The sequence below is a fragment of the Heterodontus francisci genome, chromosome 2 (genome assembly GCF_036365525.1).
Source record: "Heterodontus francisci isolate sHetFra1 chromosome 2, sHetFra1.hap1, whole genome shotgun sequence".
NCBI classification, from domain to species: domain Eukaryota; kingdom Metazoa; phylum Chordata; class Chondrichthyes; order Heterodontiformes; family Heterodontidae; genus Heterodontus; species Heterodontus francisci.
In genome coordinates this window covers 24367602-24383522 of record NC_090372.1, presented here as the reverse complement: position 1 = coordinate 24383522, position 15921 = coordinate 24367602, and the positions used below count along the sequence as shown (strand labels likewise).

Below are 15921 nucleotides of genomic sequence, written 5' to 3'. Positions count from 1 at the left end.
CATTGGCTCCCTGTCTGGCAACTCCTGGATTTAAAAATTCACATTGTTGCTTTCAAAACCCTATGTAGCCTCACACCTCCCAATCTCTGTAACCTCTTCCAGTCCTACAAACCTCAGATGTCTGCATCCCTCTAATTCTGGCCCCTTTTGCATTCCCAGTTGCCTTTGTCTCTCCATTGCCGGCCATACCTACAGCTGCCTAGGACATAAGTTCTGGAATTCCTAAACCTCTTCACCTCTCTCCCACTTTTGAAATGCTCCTTAAAACCTACTTCTGACTAAACTTTTGGTCACATGTCCTAATAGTTTCTTGTGTGTCACAGTGTTGAATTTTGTCTGATTACACGCCTGTGAAGTGACTTGGGATGTTTTACTAGGCTAAAGATGCTGTATAAATGCAAGTTGCTATATATAATTGAAACGGCTTATTTTGAGGAGTGACCTAGTGGATCTGTTGCAGGTTTGGAGGAAGTGCAAGATGCGTATCTTCACTGTTGCCCAGATAGATGACAACAGCATCCAGATGAAGAAGGACTTGCAGCTGTTCCTGTACCAGCTCCGTCTCGATGCCGAGGTAGAGGTGGTGGAAATGGTAAGAACAGACAGGCTGTTACAGAATGGGAACAAAAGTCCACCAATCATGGGATCAGTCATTCACTGTCATGATCTAATTGAATGCTGGAATGGGTTTGGGGGCTGAAGGGCCTGGCGTGCTCCTGGTCCTACATTCCTATACTCATTCCTATCTCCTCTCTTTTCTGCTCGTTTTACAATGCAAACAAAATTTAGTTGGTGACATTCAGCGAACTTCAAAAGAGCTGTGATCTGCAGAGATCTAGCCATCAAGCATTGACTTATTCATACGATCATGTTGGGTAAAAATGAATCTTTATGTCACAGTCTAGATTTATTTGCAGCACCATCCAATGGGAAGGGGTAGAAATTTTCTGGCTCCAGTTTCGAATCTGAAGGGGCCTTTGTGGGCACCATGCAGGCCTGAACTGTGAGGCCCAAGGCTCGCTCAAAATTGAGCTTTGGGCCTCATCTAAATAATCTGGACAAGCTGCCGGCTCCTCTCCCACCTCCCACAGGCAGCTCACACCTGACTGGTAAATCGAATTTAAAAGAAAACTGTCCCTCCATCAGGCAGTTGCTGACTGATCCAGAGGCTCAATGAGGCAGCCCTCAATTGCATATATAAGGGGTCTTACTCCTATCTCTGATGACTGCTGGAGATGCCTAAAAGAATGGCCTGACCTAATTTCAAGTGAAACATTTTTCAGGTGTCCTTTGGGTGCAGGATGCTGGTTAGCAAAAGTGCAGTTTCCATGTGAATAGGAGCAGTCCTGAACCTTCTAAACTCAAAGAAACTAAGCCTAGATGATATAATCTGTCCTAATTTCATTTACTGCTAGTGTTTTTAAGGTCCTGAGCTAAGGCCAACACATAGGCAGTTTGTTATTTACTCTTTTGGACTTGTTGCTCTTTTTAAAATTCCCAGCTTGACAACGATATTTCAGCTTTCACATACGAGCGAACCTTGGTGATGGAGCAGAGATCACAGATGCTGAAACAGATGCAGCTCTCAAAAAATGAGAGAGAGCGAGAGGTAAGCTTGTTTTAGTTGCGACTCTGTTCACTACTGCCTAAGAATTGTACATAATTTTACTTCATTGTAGGTGGAAAGAGTTTTGTAATGCCAGACTATTAATGTTTGAATTAAACAGAATTTGTTTGCAGGTTCGCTAAATGATTCACATCTATTTGCTACACTTCTAATAGCATGTTAATTTGATAATGTTTTACATAGTTTCTACTAGAGTTTTCTGCAGTGATATATGGGCATTTCGATATTAGTCTTGCAACATGAACGCAGAGAAGTATATCGAACGTCTTATGGTAAAAGGGATTAGGAGGCCAGAAAGCAATTTAATAGGTTATTGCTGAAACAAGTCTATAGCCACGATGACTGACCCCAAACAGTTACTGCCTGTAGCAGACATATGATAATTTGTTAATTAAACCCAACAAATGATTACTGGGACCTTTTATCAGTCAATTGAGTTGAACTATTTTTTTGGTGTCATAAGGCAGGAGTAGTTTGGCCAATGTTTTTGTGAGCTGGCGTAGATTGGGGTAACCGTTCTGAATAATGGAATTATTGATTCATGATTGTATACTCAGTGAGCTGAAGAGGTTGCTGGATCATGACTATATAGTTATAAATAATTCTTGGATTGGTAAACCTGGCTAACCCTACACTGGGATGAAAATGTGTCGTGAGTTTGTTGAAAAGCTGGTTGATGTGTGGGAGACCTCAATGTTTAGGTCTGCTTCTCGCGATCAACTGCATCTCAATACTGTGGTAGAGGTGGTGGAAATGGGGAAGTTCAGTCCAGTCGTTACAGAACAGGAACAAAAAACTGCTGGTCGCAGGATCATTCATTTACTCCCATGATCTAACTAAATGACTGAACAGGCTTAAGAGGCTGAATGGCCTACTCCTGTATCCTACATTCTAATGTTTCGTCCTATGTTTTCTGCCTCCTTTTTTTTCACAATGCAAACCCAATTGCGTTGGGGATATTCAAAGGACTTCATAATATCGCTGGTCATGCAACACGACCATACCAGTAATTCAGTGTGTGATTGTGAAGTGTGAAATCTCAGTTTAGACTTATTGGGCACCATCCAACAGAAAGAGGTAGAAATTCGCTGGTGCCAGTTCTGAGTCTGAAGGCCCATTTGTGGGCGCAAAGCACACCTGAACTGGGAGACCCAAGGTCGGTTCAAAATTGAGCCTTTGGCGTCATATGAATAATCTGGATGAGCTACTGGCTCCTCCAGTTTTGGCAAGGTTGCCTAAAATGGGCGTGGGGCCTTCACGTGCATATATAAGGACTCATTTGCCACATAGCCTAAATCTGCTCCATGATAGAATATTGGAAACCCATTGACTCCTTTTACTTGGTACCAGCGGACTTGATCATGATATCCTTCACCCCCCTCCCCACCTCACCTGATCCATGATGGTCACCAGCCTATTAGACTGAAGCCATGTGACCAGCCTGTTTTTCCTTGAATGGACAAGGACCAGAGATGCACACATTACAAGCATTAAAAAGCAAGAACCAACTTGCATTTATATCGCACCTTTCCTATTTTCAGAATGTCACAAACCCAATGAAATACTTTGCCATACTTCCAAACGTGAAACCAAATTTGCACACAGCAAGGTCTCAAACAGTAATGAGATAAATGGCCACATTGTCAGTTGGTGCTATTGGTTGAGGGATAAATATTGGCCAGACACTGGGAGAATTCTCCTGCTTCTCTTTAGATAATGCCTCGGGATCTTTTATGTTCACTTGAGAGGGCAGCTGGGGCCTTGGTTTAATGTTTCATTTGAAAGACGGCACCTCCCTAAGTATTGCACTGCAGTGCCAGCTAGGATCACGTGCTACAATCTGTGGCATGGAACCCTTAACCTTCTGACTATGAGGCGAGAGTGCTACCAACTGAACCAAGAATGGCATGACAAATCCGATCACCAGTTTCACGCCAACAGCATAGAGCTACTGCACGTCAACATTCTGTATCAAACCAAAAAGCCTACATTGAATCTGAGAGGCAAAGCTTCATATTTCTCTTCTGCCTGTGGAGCTCAGTGATGCTGGCTGGAGCTCTGTCCCTTCTCATCATTAAATTAGGGTTATTGGAGCACATACAGAGCTAGTGAGAACATACAACTTACCTATTGTTTCCCAAAAACAAATTTTCCAAGTCTTTGTGCTATTGGCCAAAAGGCCCAATATAAATCTGCTTGAATTGCCTCTATACATTGTGGTTATTCCATTGACTTCTTGTATCGATTGATACACATCATAACCATTTTGAAAAATGTTGAAGGGAGTAAGTCCAGTCACTTGTTAATGGTGCCACTTCTGCCCTGGAGCCAAAATAGATGAGCACTTGACAATTTGCTAAGTTTCTGTGACCAAGTAATGATAAAAGTCTGAATGACCCTGGCCTCTCTCTTTACTAGGGGATAATTATGTTTTGCAGGCCAACTTTAAAAAAAAAAAACATGTTTGCAGCACAATAATATAATGCTGAAGTAAAATTCAGCTCCTTCAACGAAGGCACAAAGTAGGTGGTAGCTGATCAGAAGACAGGACCAAGGAACTGATCATGTGTCCAGCTGTTGAGATAATGAACATATGGGTCATGGGGGAGGGGCGGTGGGGGGTGGTGGTGAAGCCCTGTGATGGTTAGGGGAAGATGGATAAATACAGTCTACAGTAGGGAATATAATTTTTTTTTATATTAGTTTAGGTTTAAGGCATGCCATTATCAAATCCCCAAGAGCCATTTCATTCTGTTTTATCCTCAAGTTGAGGAATTGTGATTTCTGACCTGGAATGTGGTCCTTGATGTCAGCAATTTGAAATAGTGGACAGTTATTTTTGTTTTATGAATAATTAAGTAACTATGGATGAATAACTGAGTACGAGTAAACATGATCAGTCTTTGCCATTTCTCTTCTAAAAAGGTGCAGTAGTGAGCATCAGAGTAAGACTTCTAAAGGAATCTGTTCAACAATTGCATAATTGGTGTTATAGCTGATATAACAAAATAGTAATGAGATGTAGCCAGGCATCTGTAGAAATTTATAAAATTTTTTTTTAAAAGCTTGCTTTAGTGAAAACTAAAGTGTGTATAGTTAACTAAAAATGTATGCAAGTAGAAATATGCAGCATGCAGTGATAATTTCTGTTTGATTTTTAAATCTGACAAATCTGAGTTTAAGGGTGTAGGTCACTTCTGTATTGATTGATTATAAAATGGATCCGTTCCTTACATGCTAGTGGCCACTGTCCTCATTACAGAAGTGATTTGTTCTGCCAGCTTGGGCACTGATTCCCTCATCCACTTCCAGTCTCATTTTCTTACATATGCTATAATTCACAAATATTTTATTGAAGCTTTTCACATCTTAAAAAAAAAAGTGCAAATGATTGCACAGCTATAAGGCACAAATTTGCAAATCATTTAGTTGTGCCCGATTGTGGTGACTACATTTAATGCACATAGTTGGAATCTATTTAAGTTTTACTTAACAAACATCTACAATCTTTCAGTAGCCAGGGTAATAAAGCAGCCACATCGATTAAAAAAAAAGCACTTGCACTCTGCTTTTTGTCTTATCATTTTACTAACAATCTCACAGAAAGGTTAAGGTTCACATGCATGCGCCATACGCATACGAATATTGAGATCACATGCCAAGGACAGTGGCTATCACTCAATTTTTACTTACTAATCAAATGCAATTTGCCACATCTGGATTCCCAATTGGCCACATGTGGTTAACAGCTGCTGTACTGGCCAATACTCTACTAACCCATAATAATGGACCTTCTGGGGTCCAAGCTTAAATTGCATGGTATAAAGGGATAAACATGCTTCTTCTGGGTGTTAATCTGACAGAGTATATCACCTGCCCTTTGTAGAACCCACACGGTGCTCCTTCTACAGAGGGCGGGTGATCTGCTCTGTTAATTAATGCACATACAGTGAACATGAAAATTTACTCTAATGGATCTTAATTGGAGGTGGTAATTGGTGGTAAGTATCCAAACTGGTCCTAGCTCTATCCCATTCTCCTGCCTCCGCTGGTCTTTCTGTTATATCACGTTTCCCTCAGCATCTTTCTCTTTCAATCTTGGCCATGATGAGACAGTCTCCCAGCTCCTGCCCACGTGCAGCAGCTTCTGATTCTATCTGTCTTCAGCTCCTGCAGATTCCAGGTAAGTGTACAGCCTCAGTAGCACGGGTATGCGAGCTGAGGGGACTGGGATCAGTTTATGACACATGATCATGCATTACACGGGAGCTATTTAAGGAAAGGTAGTTTTTTTTTTTATTTCTTGGGATGTGAGCGCCACTGGAAAGGCCAGCATTTGTTGCCCATCCCCAGTTGCCCTTGAGAAGGTGGTGGTGAGCAGTCCATCTGATTCAGGTACTCCCAGAGTGCTGTTAGGAAGAGATCCAGGATTTTGATCCAGCGATAGTGAAACAATGGCAATATAGTTCCAAGTCAGGATGCTGCATGACTTGGAGGGGAACTTGCAGGTGATGGTGTTCCCATGCGTCTGCTGCCCTTGTCCTTCTTGATAGAAGTCATGGGTTTGGAAGGTGCTGTCAAAGGAGGCTTGGCAAGTTACTGCTGTACATCTTGTATATAGTACTCTCTGCTGCCACTGTGCACTGGTGGTGGAGGGAGTGGATGTTTAAGGTGGTGGATGGGGTGTTGATCAAGTGGGCTGCTTTGTCCTGGGTGGTGTTGAGCTTCTCGAGTGTTGTTGGAGCTGCACTGATCCAGGCAAGTGGAGTGTATTCCATCACACTCCTGACTTGGGTCTTGTGGATGGTGGACAGGCTTTGGGGAGTTAGGTGAGTTACTCGCTGCAGAATTCCGAGCCTCTAACCTGTTGTTCTAGCCACAGTATTTATATGGCTGGTTCAGTTGAGTTTCTGGTGAATGGTGAACCCCCAGGATATTGGTGGAGGATTTAGCATTGGTAATGTTGTCATGGATATAGTTTGACCATCTCCAATAAGAGATAGTCTTAGTCTTTGTCTGACACTTGGTGTGGTGCGAATGTTATTTGCCACATATGAGCCCAAGCCTGAATGTTGTCCAGATCTTGCTGCATGCAGACATGGACTGCTTCAGTATCTGAAGCGAATGGGGTGCTGAACATTGTGCCATCATCAGCGAACAACCCTACTTCTGATCTTATGCAGGGAAGGTTATTGTTGAAGCAGCTGAAGATGGTTGAACTGAGGAGACTACCCTGAGAAACTCCTGCAGTGATGTCCTGGGGCTTAGATGTTTGGCCTCCAATAACTACAAACATCATCTTTTGTGCTAGGTATGGCTCCAGTCAGCACTAGTCAAGTTGTAATGAGGCTATGTTTTATGAGGTGTGTGGTTTAAATTACTTGCAGCAAACTTGGTTGCATATTGGTATTGGTATTAGGATGCATAATAATGAATATCTGCTCTAAACATATTAATCCTGTATATAAACTGAAAATACTATTGTACTTTACTATTTGAGCTGCGTTGGTTATGAATTGATCACTGCATAATGCAAAGGATCAGCACACCTTGTATTGCTGTTCCTACTAAATAAGTCTGGTATTTTTGTAAACGGTCTCCACATTTCTATGGTGTAAACATGATGCCAAAAGGGTTTTTTTTTTTAAATGGTCCATTCTCCCCACTTTGTGGCATGAAGACTATGCTCATGAATATTACTGAGACTCTTGTTGAACCTGCTGCAAAGCAAACTTCAAAACTGAAGCCACAATCCCAGCTGCTGCCCTCTCTTGCTCACCCCCATCCTGTACAGTTTTGCATTTGTCAGAGAGGCAGTTGCCCTATGTACACCATAATTAAGTTTTTATTTTTAACTTGGCACTCGCTGTTCATGTGCCATCCAGGAACTGGTGTACATGCTGCTCCGAGGCCACTGAGAAGTATTTGAGAAGGCCTGGAGTGATTGTGCCTCTCCCATTTACAGGGGAAACCTCCCACTCTTCAATTAAACCCTTGCCATGGTGCTACAGGTAACATCAAGACCTTTGTGGGAGGCAGCATGCGATAAGCTATCCACTCCCTCCTAGCAGCATCCCACATATTTTTCAAAGCCAACCAATAGGATGCAGTCAATGGTGAATTCTGATTATGTTGGTTTTACTAATTGCTGTTAGTACTGCTGACTAATTGTGGTTGCTTGCTTGTGCTAATCACCCCTCATATCCCAGATTCAGAGCATCACTGATGAGTCTCGTGGCGCTACAAGCAGGAAGAATTCTGCATATCCTACTTTGGAATTCCAGGCCAGGAATCCTGAAGATGTACCTAATGAAGAGGTAGTCTACATTTCCCATGACTACATTTCTCCAATCATTACAACCTTTAAAATGTCCTGTTCAAAACCCTTGTCTCTCCTTGTCTCTCCTTGTCTCTCCTTGTCTCTCCTTGTCTCTCCTTGTCTCTCCTTGTCTCTCCTTGTCTCTCCTTGTCTCGCTATAGATGATCCAATCACACACAAAATGCAGTTGTCTGGATGTTTCTAATTTGAGCAGAATGCTGGGTGAAACGTGCCCTCCTCTCTCCCTCCCTCCATCCTCACAGCTTTGAAATTGAGACTCATTACAGTGCCTCCTCCTAGTCCTCATTCTCAGGACTTCACTGCTGGATAGATACTGCTTGATCCATCTCTCCCAGTCTTTCCTTCCTCATACAATGTACGAGGCTTTCAAAGACCCAATCCTGCCATTGCCTAAATCTGTGCTTCAAGTTACCACATCTTCTCTTCTGCTCTAACCCTAGTGGTGTCCTGCAATATTAACCTTTGATTTAACAAAAAAAAAGTTTTGTACCTTGTAACTATTAGTTGCAAAATAACATAGAACTGTGTGCTATATGATTGTGTAAGGTCACTTTTAAATTGTTGTTTTGCTATGTCTTTTCACCCATCCTCCTATCCACCATTCTCTTTCCATCTCCATATGAACGACAGCAGTTATGCATCAGGGGTGAAGGTTTCAAGCTTGAGGGGCAGCTGGAGTCTCTACAGAGCATCAGGGAGGATGAGTTTCCAGGATCATGTGTTCCAGGAGGTGGTCATCCCAAAGGCAGTGAGTGTTCAGGATAATAGGTGAATGGCCATCTGGAAGAGTAGGAAGAGGCAGGAAGTGCAGGAGTCTTTGGCATGTGTGCCACTCTCAAGCTGGTACTCAGCATTGGAGACTGCTGGGAGTGAAGACACCTTGAAGGAGTGCAGTCCAGACTATGGCACCAATAGGCAAGGGACTGCACAGGAAGGAACAGCAGAATAGAAATATAGTCATTATAGAAGATTCCATTGTTAGGGGGACAGACAGGCATTTCTGTAATGGTCATTGTGAATCCCGCATGGTGCATTTCCTCCCTAGTACCAAGGTAAAGGACCTCACTGAGAGGGTGCACAATATTTTGCAGGGGGAAGGGAGTGTGCCAGAAGTTGTATTACACATCGGGACCAATGATATAGGAAGGGCAGGTATTGAGGTCCTATGGTCAGACCATCAGGAGCTAGGCAGGAACTTAAAAAGTAGGACTGCAAAGGTAGTAGTCTCTGGATTACTCCCAGTGCCGTGTGCTAGTGAGAGTAGAAATAGGAATATAGGGAGCATCAATGTATAGCTTGAGGCATGATGCTTCAGGTTCTTGGGACATTGGGACCAGTTCTGGGGTAAAACGCACCTGTTCAAAAGGGGCAGTTGTACCTCAACAGGACTGGGACCATATCCTCATGGGGAGGTTCACCAGTGGTTAGGGAGGGTTTAAACTAAATTGGCAGGGGAATGGTCACCAGCATATAGAAGTAGAAAAGAGGAATAAGGTCCATAAAGGAGTGACTATGTTGGATAGTACTAGAGAAGGAAGTAGTACCATATTAGGTAGGAGCAGACTAAGAAGGACTAAGGAATACAAGGACTGGTTTAAATGCATGTATGTAAACGCACAGAGTGTGGTGAATAAGGTTGTTGAGCTACAAGCACAAATAGCCACGTGGGAATATGATGTAGTGGCAATGACAGAAACATGGCTTAAAAATGGTAAGGATTGGGTATTTAACTTTAAAGGATACAAAGTCTTCAGAAAGGATAGGGAGAGGGAAAAAAAAGAGTTTGGGTGGCAGTACTGATTAAAGAAGACATTGTAGTGTTGGAAAGAGAGGATGACTTTTGGGGGGGGGTGGGGCAAGGGCTGAATCCATTTGGTTCGAATTGAAAAGCAAAAAGAAAATGCACGTGCTACTGGGGGTGTTCCATAGTGAGAGAGATAGGGAAATTACAGAGATGTGCAAGAACTATAGAGTGGTGATGCTGGGGTTGGGGGTGGGGGGGTTGGGGTGGTCTTTAATTACCCAAATATCGATTTGGGATGATAGAATAAGGGTTAAGAAGGGGGAGGAATTTCGGAAATGTGTTGACCAGTGTGTTCTTGATCCAACAAGGAAAGAGGCATTGCTGGGAAATGAGGTCGGATACGTGGGGGGACACTTGGCTAAGAGCGATCATCGTATCATAAGGTTTAGATTAGTAATGGAGAAGAGCAAGGAACAATCTGAAGTAGAACTTCTAAATTGGAAGAGGGCTAACTTGTAGAATGAGAGGGGATTTAGCTAGGGTAAAATGGAACCAAAGACTGACAGGAAAAACCGTAATGGAACAATGGGTGATCTTTAAGGAGGAGATGTTTCAGGTACAGGCTAGGTACATTCCAACAAGGGGAAAAGGTAGGGGAACCAAAACCAGGGTGCCTTGGATGATGAGGGAGATGGGGACTATGATGAAACAAAAAAGGTTTATGATGCATGTCAGGTGAATTCTTCACTTCATCTCTCAACCTATTGTATTTGGCCTGGTTTTCGATTGAAGAGCAAAATAACACTGGCAAAGAGACAATGAGGATAGAATGGCAGTTAACATAAAAGGAAACCCAAAAATCTTCTCCCAGTGTGTAAACAGTTAGCAGGTAGTAAGAGGTGGATTGGAGCCTATTGGGGACAAAGAGGGTAATTTATGCTTGGAGGCACAGGGAAAGGCTAATGTACATAATGAGTACTTTCTATTGGTGTTTACTAAGAAAGAGGATGCTGATGAAATATTGGTAGAAGTGGAGATGGTAGAGGTGATGGATGGAGTGAAAATTGATGGGCAAGATGTACTGGAAAGGCTGGTTATGCTTAAGAGTGGATAAGTTGCCTGGTCCGGGTGGCTTGCACCCACGTTGCTAAAAGAAGTGGGAGTGGAGATAGTGGAAGGGCTTGGCATAAAGGTGCTAGAGGATTGGAGAGTGGCAAATGTATTCAAGTAAGGTTGTAAGGACATTCCTAGTAACTACAGGCCGGTCAGTTTAACATCAGCAGTGGGTAAGTTTTTAAAAGCAATAATCAGGAAAATATCAACAGGCACTTGGAAAGGTTTGAGTTAATTAAGGCGAGCCAGAACAGATTTGTAAAAGGCAAATCGTGCTTGACTAATCTAATTGAATTTTTTGCTGAAGTAACAGATAAGGCTGATGAAAGGAATGCAATGGATGTTGTTTATATGGATTTTAAGAAAGTGTTTGACCAAGTACCACATAAAAAGCTGGTTAACAAAATTTGAGCTTCATGGAGTAGGTGAGTCAGTGTCAGCTTGGATTAAAAAAAAAAAATTGGCTTGGGGACAGAAAACAGTGAGCCATGGTGAATGGTTGTTTTTCAGACTGGAGGATGGTAGACAGTGGTGCTCCCCAAGGTTCAGTGCTAGGATCACTGCTTTTCTTTTGATAAATATAAATGACTTGGATATTGGAATGCAGAGGACAATTTCTAAATTTGCCAATGGTACCAAACTTGGAGGAATGGTAAACAGTGAGGATGATACAAATTGACTGCAGTATGACATCGATTGGCTCGCAGAATGGGCAGACATTCTGTGGCAAATGAATTTAATACGGAGAAATGTGAGGTGATGATTTTTGGCAGAAGGGATAGGAAAAGGCAATATAGACTTAATAGCACAGTTTTCAAGATTATGCAGGGAGAGAGGAACCTTGGGGTCCATGTGCATAGATCCTTGAAGTGGCAGGACGCATTGAGAGCAGTTAGCAAAGCATATGGGATCCTAGGTTTTATAAATAGAGGTATTGAGTACAACAGCAGGGAGGTTATGCTAAACCTCTTTATGAAGCTCTGCTTTGGCCGCAACTAGAGTATTGCGTCCAGTTCTAGGCACCACACTTTAGAAAGGGTGAGAGGGTCCTTGAGAGGGTGCAGAGGACATTTACCAGAATGGTTTCAAGGATGAGGGATTTTAGCTACAAGGTTAGGTTGGAGAAGCTGGGGTTTGTTCTCCTGGGAACAAAGGAGTTTGAGGGGAGATTTGATAGAGGTGTGCAAGATTATGATGGCTTTTCTTTCTCTATCTTATCTAAACCTAATGGTGCAAAGACTAGGGGGACACAGATTTAAGGTTTTGTGCAAGAAATGCTGGAGGGATGCGAGGAAGAACCTTTTTACGCAGCAAATGGTAATGGCTAGGAATTCGCTGCCTACAAGGGTGGTGGACGCAGAGACGAATGATGATGATTTCAGAAGGAAATTGGATGGGCATTTAAGGAAAATTGCACTACAGGGATAGAGTGGAGGAGTGGGACTGACTGGCTTGCTCTACAGAGAGGCCGGCATGTAGTCGATGGACCGAATAGCCTCCTTCTGTACTGTTATAACTCTGACAACTGAATAGCACGTTTGTCCTTTCCAATGCTTTATAATTTGACTTTTTTTCCGTATTTTTCAGAGAACAAATTTTGTCTAATTATGAATGGCTGGGTGCTAGCCTTTAGTTCAAATTTAAATGAATGGTAGTGTAATTTTAACCTTTTTTTATTAATACATCCATAATAACCAAAGATCAACTTTTAAACTACATATTAGGTGATCAAAATACAGCAACAGTGGGAGCATAAGTGAAAAGCAAGCACAATAATTAGGGTACTGTCACCTAGTGATTATGATACCAGACCGGTATCTCTGTGATCATGAGTTCAAAGCCCAACATACCAAGATGGGAAATTGAGTTCAGTCAATCCGTTACAGTACTAATGGAAAATGACCCTGAAAACTGCCAGTATGTTGTGACAATCTAACTAACGCCAATTGGGTTAGACAACCTGCTGCCCCCCATAACTGGTTTAGCTAGGCACAAAGGGTCAAATGGTGGCTTCTTGTGCTATATTATTCTATGATATGTGACTCCAGTCCTTGAGTCTAAATGCCTTCAGGGCAACTAAGCTTGTTTGTGGTGCCTACACACAAGAGCAAATTTAAAAAAAAAACCACAATATTTGTTCCTTTAGAAAATTTTTGGATACAATATGTAAGTAATTTGTAAACGTGTTGGGTGTTAATTGTAGCATGCTGGGAAGGAATAGATGACTTTAGACCTATTGTTCCCAAAGATCTCCTCCATTTGGGTTAATTGTCGACTAACTGAAAAGAGATTGATTGCCATGATTAGTCAACAACTCCGTTATCGCTGTTTCACACGACTGCCAAAATGGTGGTAGCTGAACTAGATGGAACTTGATCTTTTACTGTCTGGTGATTCCTATGTTCGTAATTAAAACTTTCTCCAACTATCTCTTCCCCTTTTCCAAAATTTGACTCTTCACTGTTAGAATATATGGCAAACTGTTATTTTCCAGTGATTGCACTAAAACATTGAACTTTCCAGAAGGATTCATCTTCACCATTTGTTTCAGAACAAAGCTCTATGAACACTGACACTAATCACTGTCGTCACTTTCCACACTGTGACACTGATACTGTCAAGACTGATGACAAATAACTGAGACCAACAGCAGTGATTTACCAGCCAATGATTTCAAGGTTACTAATTTCAATTCATTTCAAAGTACTGCAACCCGAACCTTCATTTCACTCTGTTATCGCATTGCAGGGGAGGTGATGGCGTAGTGGTATTGTCACTTGACGAGTAACCCAGTGACCGCCAGGACATGGGTTCAAATGCCACCACAGCAGAAGGTGAATTTGAATTCAATTAATAAATCTGGAATTAAAAACTAGTCTAATGATGGCCATGAAACCATTGTCGATTGTTATAAAAACCCACCTTGTTCACTAATGTCCTTTAGGGAAGGACCTGGTCTGGCCTACATGTGATTCCAGACCCACAGCAATGTGGTTGACTCTTAAATGCTCTCTGAAATGGCCTAGTAAGCCACTCAGTTGTATCTAACTGCTACGATGTCACTAAAGAATGAAACAGGACAGATCACCCGGCATCGACCTAGGCACCGGAAACGACAACAGCAAACCCAGCCTTTTTTAACCTTCCAGATCCTCCTTACTAACAACTGGGGGTTTGTGCCAAAGTTGGGAGCATTGTCCCACAGAGTAGTCAAGCAACAGCCTGACATAGTCATGCTCATGGAATCATACCTTACAGACAATGTCCCAGACACTGCCATCACAATTCCCAGGTTTGTCCTGTCCCACCGGCAGGACAGACCCAGCAGAGGCGGCGGCACAGTGCTATACAGTGGGGAGGGAGTCGCCCTGGGAGTCCTCAACATCGACTCTGGACCCCATGAAGTCTCCTGATTACCACCTACCGCCCTCCCTCAGCTGATGAATCAGTATTCCTCCATGTTGAACATCACTTGGAGGAAGCACTGAGGGTGGCAAGGGTACAGAATATACTCTGGGTGGGGAACTTCAATGTTCATCACCAAGAGTGGCTCTGCAGCACCACAACTGATCGAGTTGGCCGAGTCCTAAAGGATATAGCTGCTAGACTGGGTACGTAGCAGGTGGTGACAGAACCAACAAGAGGGAAAAATATACTTGACCTCGTCCTCACCAATTTGCCTGCTGCAGATGCATCTGTCCATGACAATGTTGGTAGGATGACCACCGCATAGTCCTGGTGGAGACAAAGTCCCGCCTTCACATTAAAGATACCCTCCATTGTGTTGTGTGACACTAGCACCGTGCTAAATGGTATAGATTTCGAACAGATCTAGCAATGCAAAACTGGGCATCCATGAGATGCTGTGGGCCATCAGCAGCAGCGGAATTGTACTCAACCACAATCTGTAACCTCATGTCCTGGCATATCCCCCACTCTACCATTATTATCAAGCCAGGAGACCAACCTAGGTTCAATGAAGAATGCAGGAGGGCATGCCAGGAGCAGCACCAGGCATACCTCAAAATGAAGTGTCAACCTGGTGAAGCTACAAGCCAGGACTACGTGCATGCCAGACTACGTGCATGCCAAACTACGTAAGCAGCATGCGATAGACAGAGCTCAGTGATCCCATAACCACCGGCTCAGCTCTAAGCTCTGCAGTCCTGCCACATCCAGTCGTGAATGGTTGTGGACAATTAAACAACTAACTGGAGGACGTGGCTCCACAAGTATCCCCATCCTCAATGATGGGGGTAGCCCAGCACATCAGTGCAAAAGATAAGGCTGAAGCATTTGCAACAATCTTCAGCCAGAAGTGCCGAGTTGATGATACATCTCTGCCTCCTCCTGAAGTCCCCAGCATCACAGATGCCAGACTTCAGCCAATTCGATTCACACCGTGTGATATCAAGAAATGACTGAAAGCACTGGATACTGCAAAGGCTGTGGGCCCTGACAACATTCCGGTAATAATACTGAAGACCTGTGCTCCAGAACTTGCCGCACCCCGAGCCAAGCTGTTCCAGTCCCGCTACAACACTGGTATCTATCCGGCAATGTGGAAAATTGCCCAGTAATATCCTGTACACACAATGTAGGACTAATCCACCCCGGCTAATTACCGCCCCATCAGTCTACTCTGTCGTCAGTAAAGTGATGGAAGGTGTCGTTGTCAGTGCTATCAAGCGGCACTTAACAATAACCTGCTCAGTGATGCTCAGTTTGGGTTCCACCATAGCCACTCAGCACCTGACCTCATTACAGCCTTGTTTCAAACATGGACAAAAGAGCTGAACTCAAGAGGTGAGGTGAGAGTGACTGCCCTTGACATCAAGGCAGCATTTGACCGAGTATGGCATTAAGGAGTCCTGACAAAACTGAAGTCAGTGGGAATCCGGGAAAACTCTCCGCTGGTTGGAGTCATACCTAGCGCAGAGGAAGATGGCTATGGTTGTTGGAGGTCAATCATCTCAGCTCCAGGACATCACTGCAGCAGTTCCTTAGGGTAGTGTCCTCGGCCCAACCATTGTCAGCTGCTTCATCAATGACCTTCCTTCAATCATAAGGTCACAGTGGGGATGTTTGCTGATGATT

The 15921-nt window shown here is 43.2% G+C and overlaps 1 protein-coding gene across 9 annotated transcripts in view; it reads left to right on the top strand.

The window, feature by feature from the left end:
* Positions 1 to 15921, top strand: part of LOC137383106 (solute carrier family 12 member 7-like) — a 238156-nt gene that overhangs the window by 214652 nt on the left and 7583 nt on the right. For 8 of the 9 annotated variants that reach the window (XM_068055650.1, XM_068055653.1, XM_068055655.1 and 5 more), the window contains 3 exons: positions 461 to 592; positions 1502 to 1609; positions 7837 to 7944. In XM_068055650.1, coding sequence (XP_067911751.1) covers positions 461 to 592; positions 1502 to 1609; positions 7837 to 7944 — 348 coding nt within the window. The remainder of the gene's footprint in view (positions 1 to 460; positions 593 to 1501; positions 1610 to 7836; positions 7945 to 15921) is intronic. The other variant, XM_068055652.1, reaches the window with a different exon arrangement.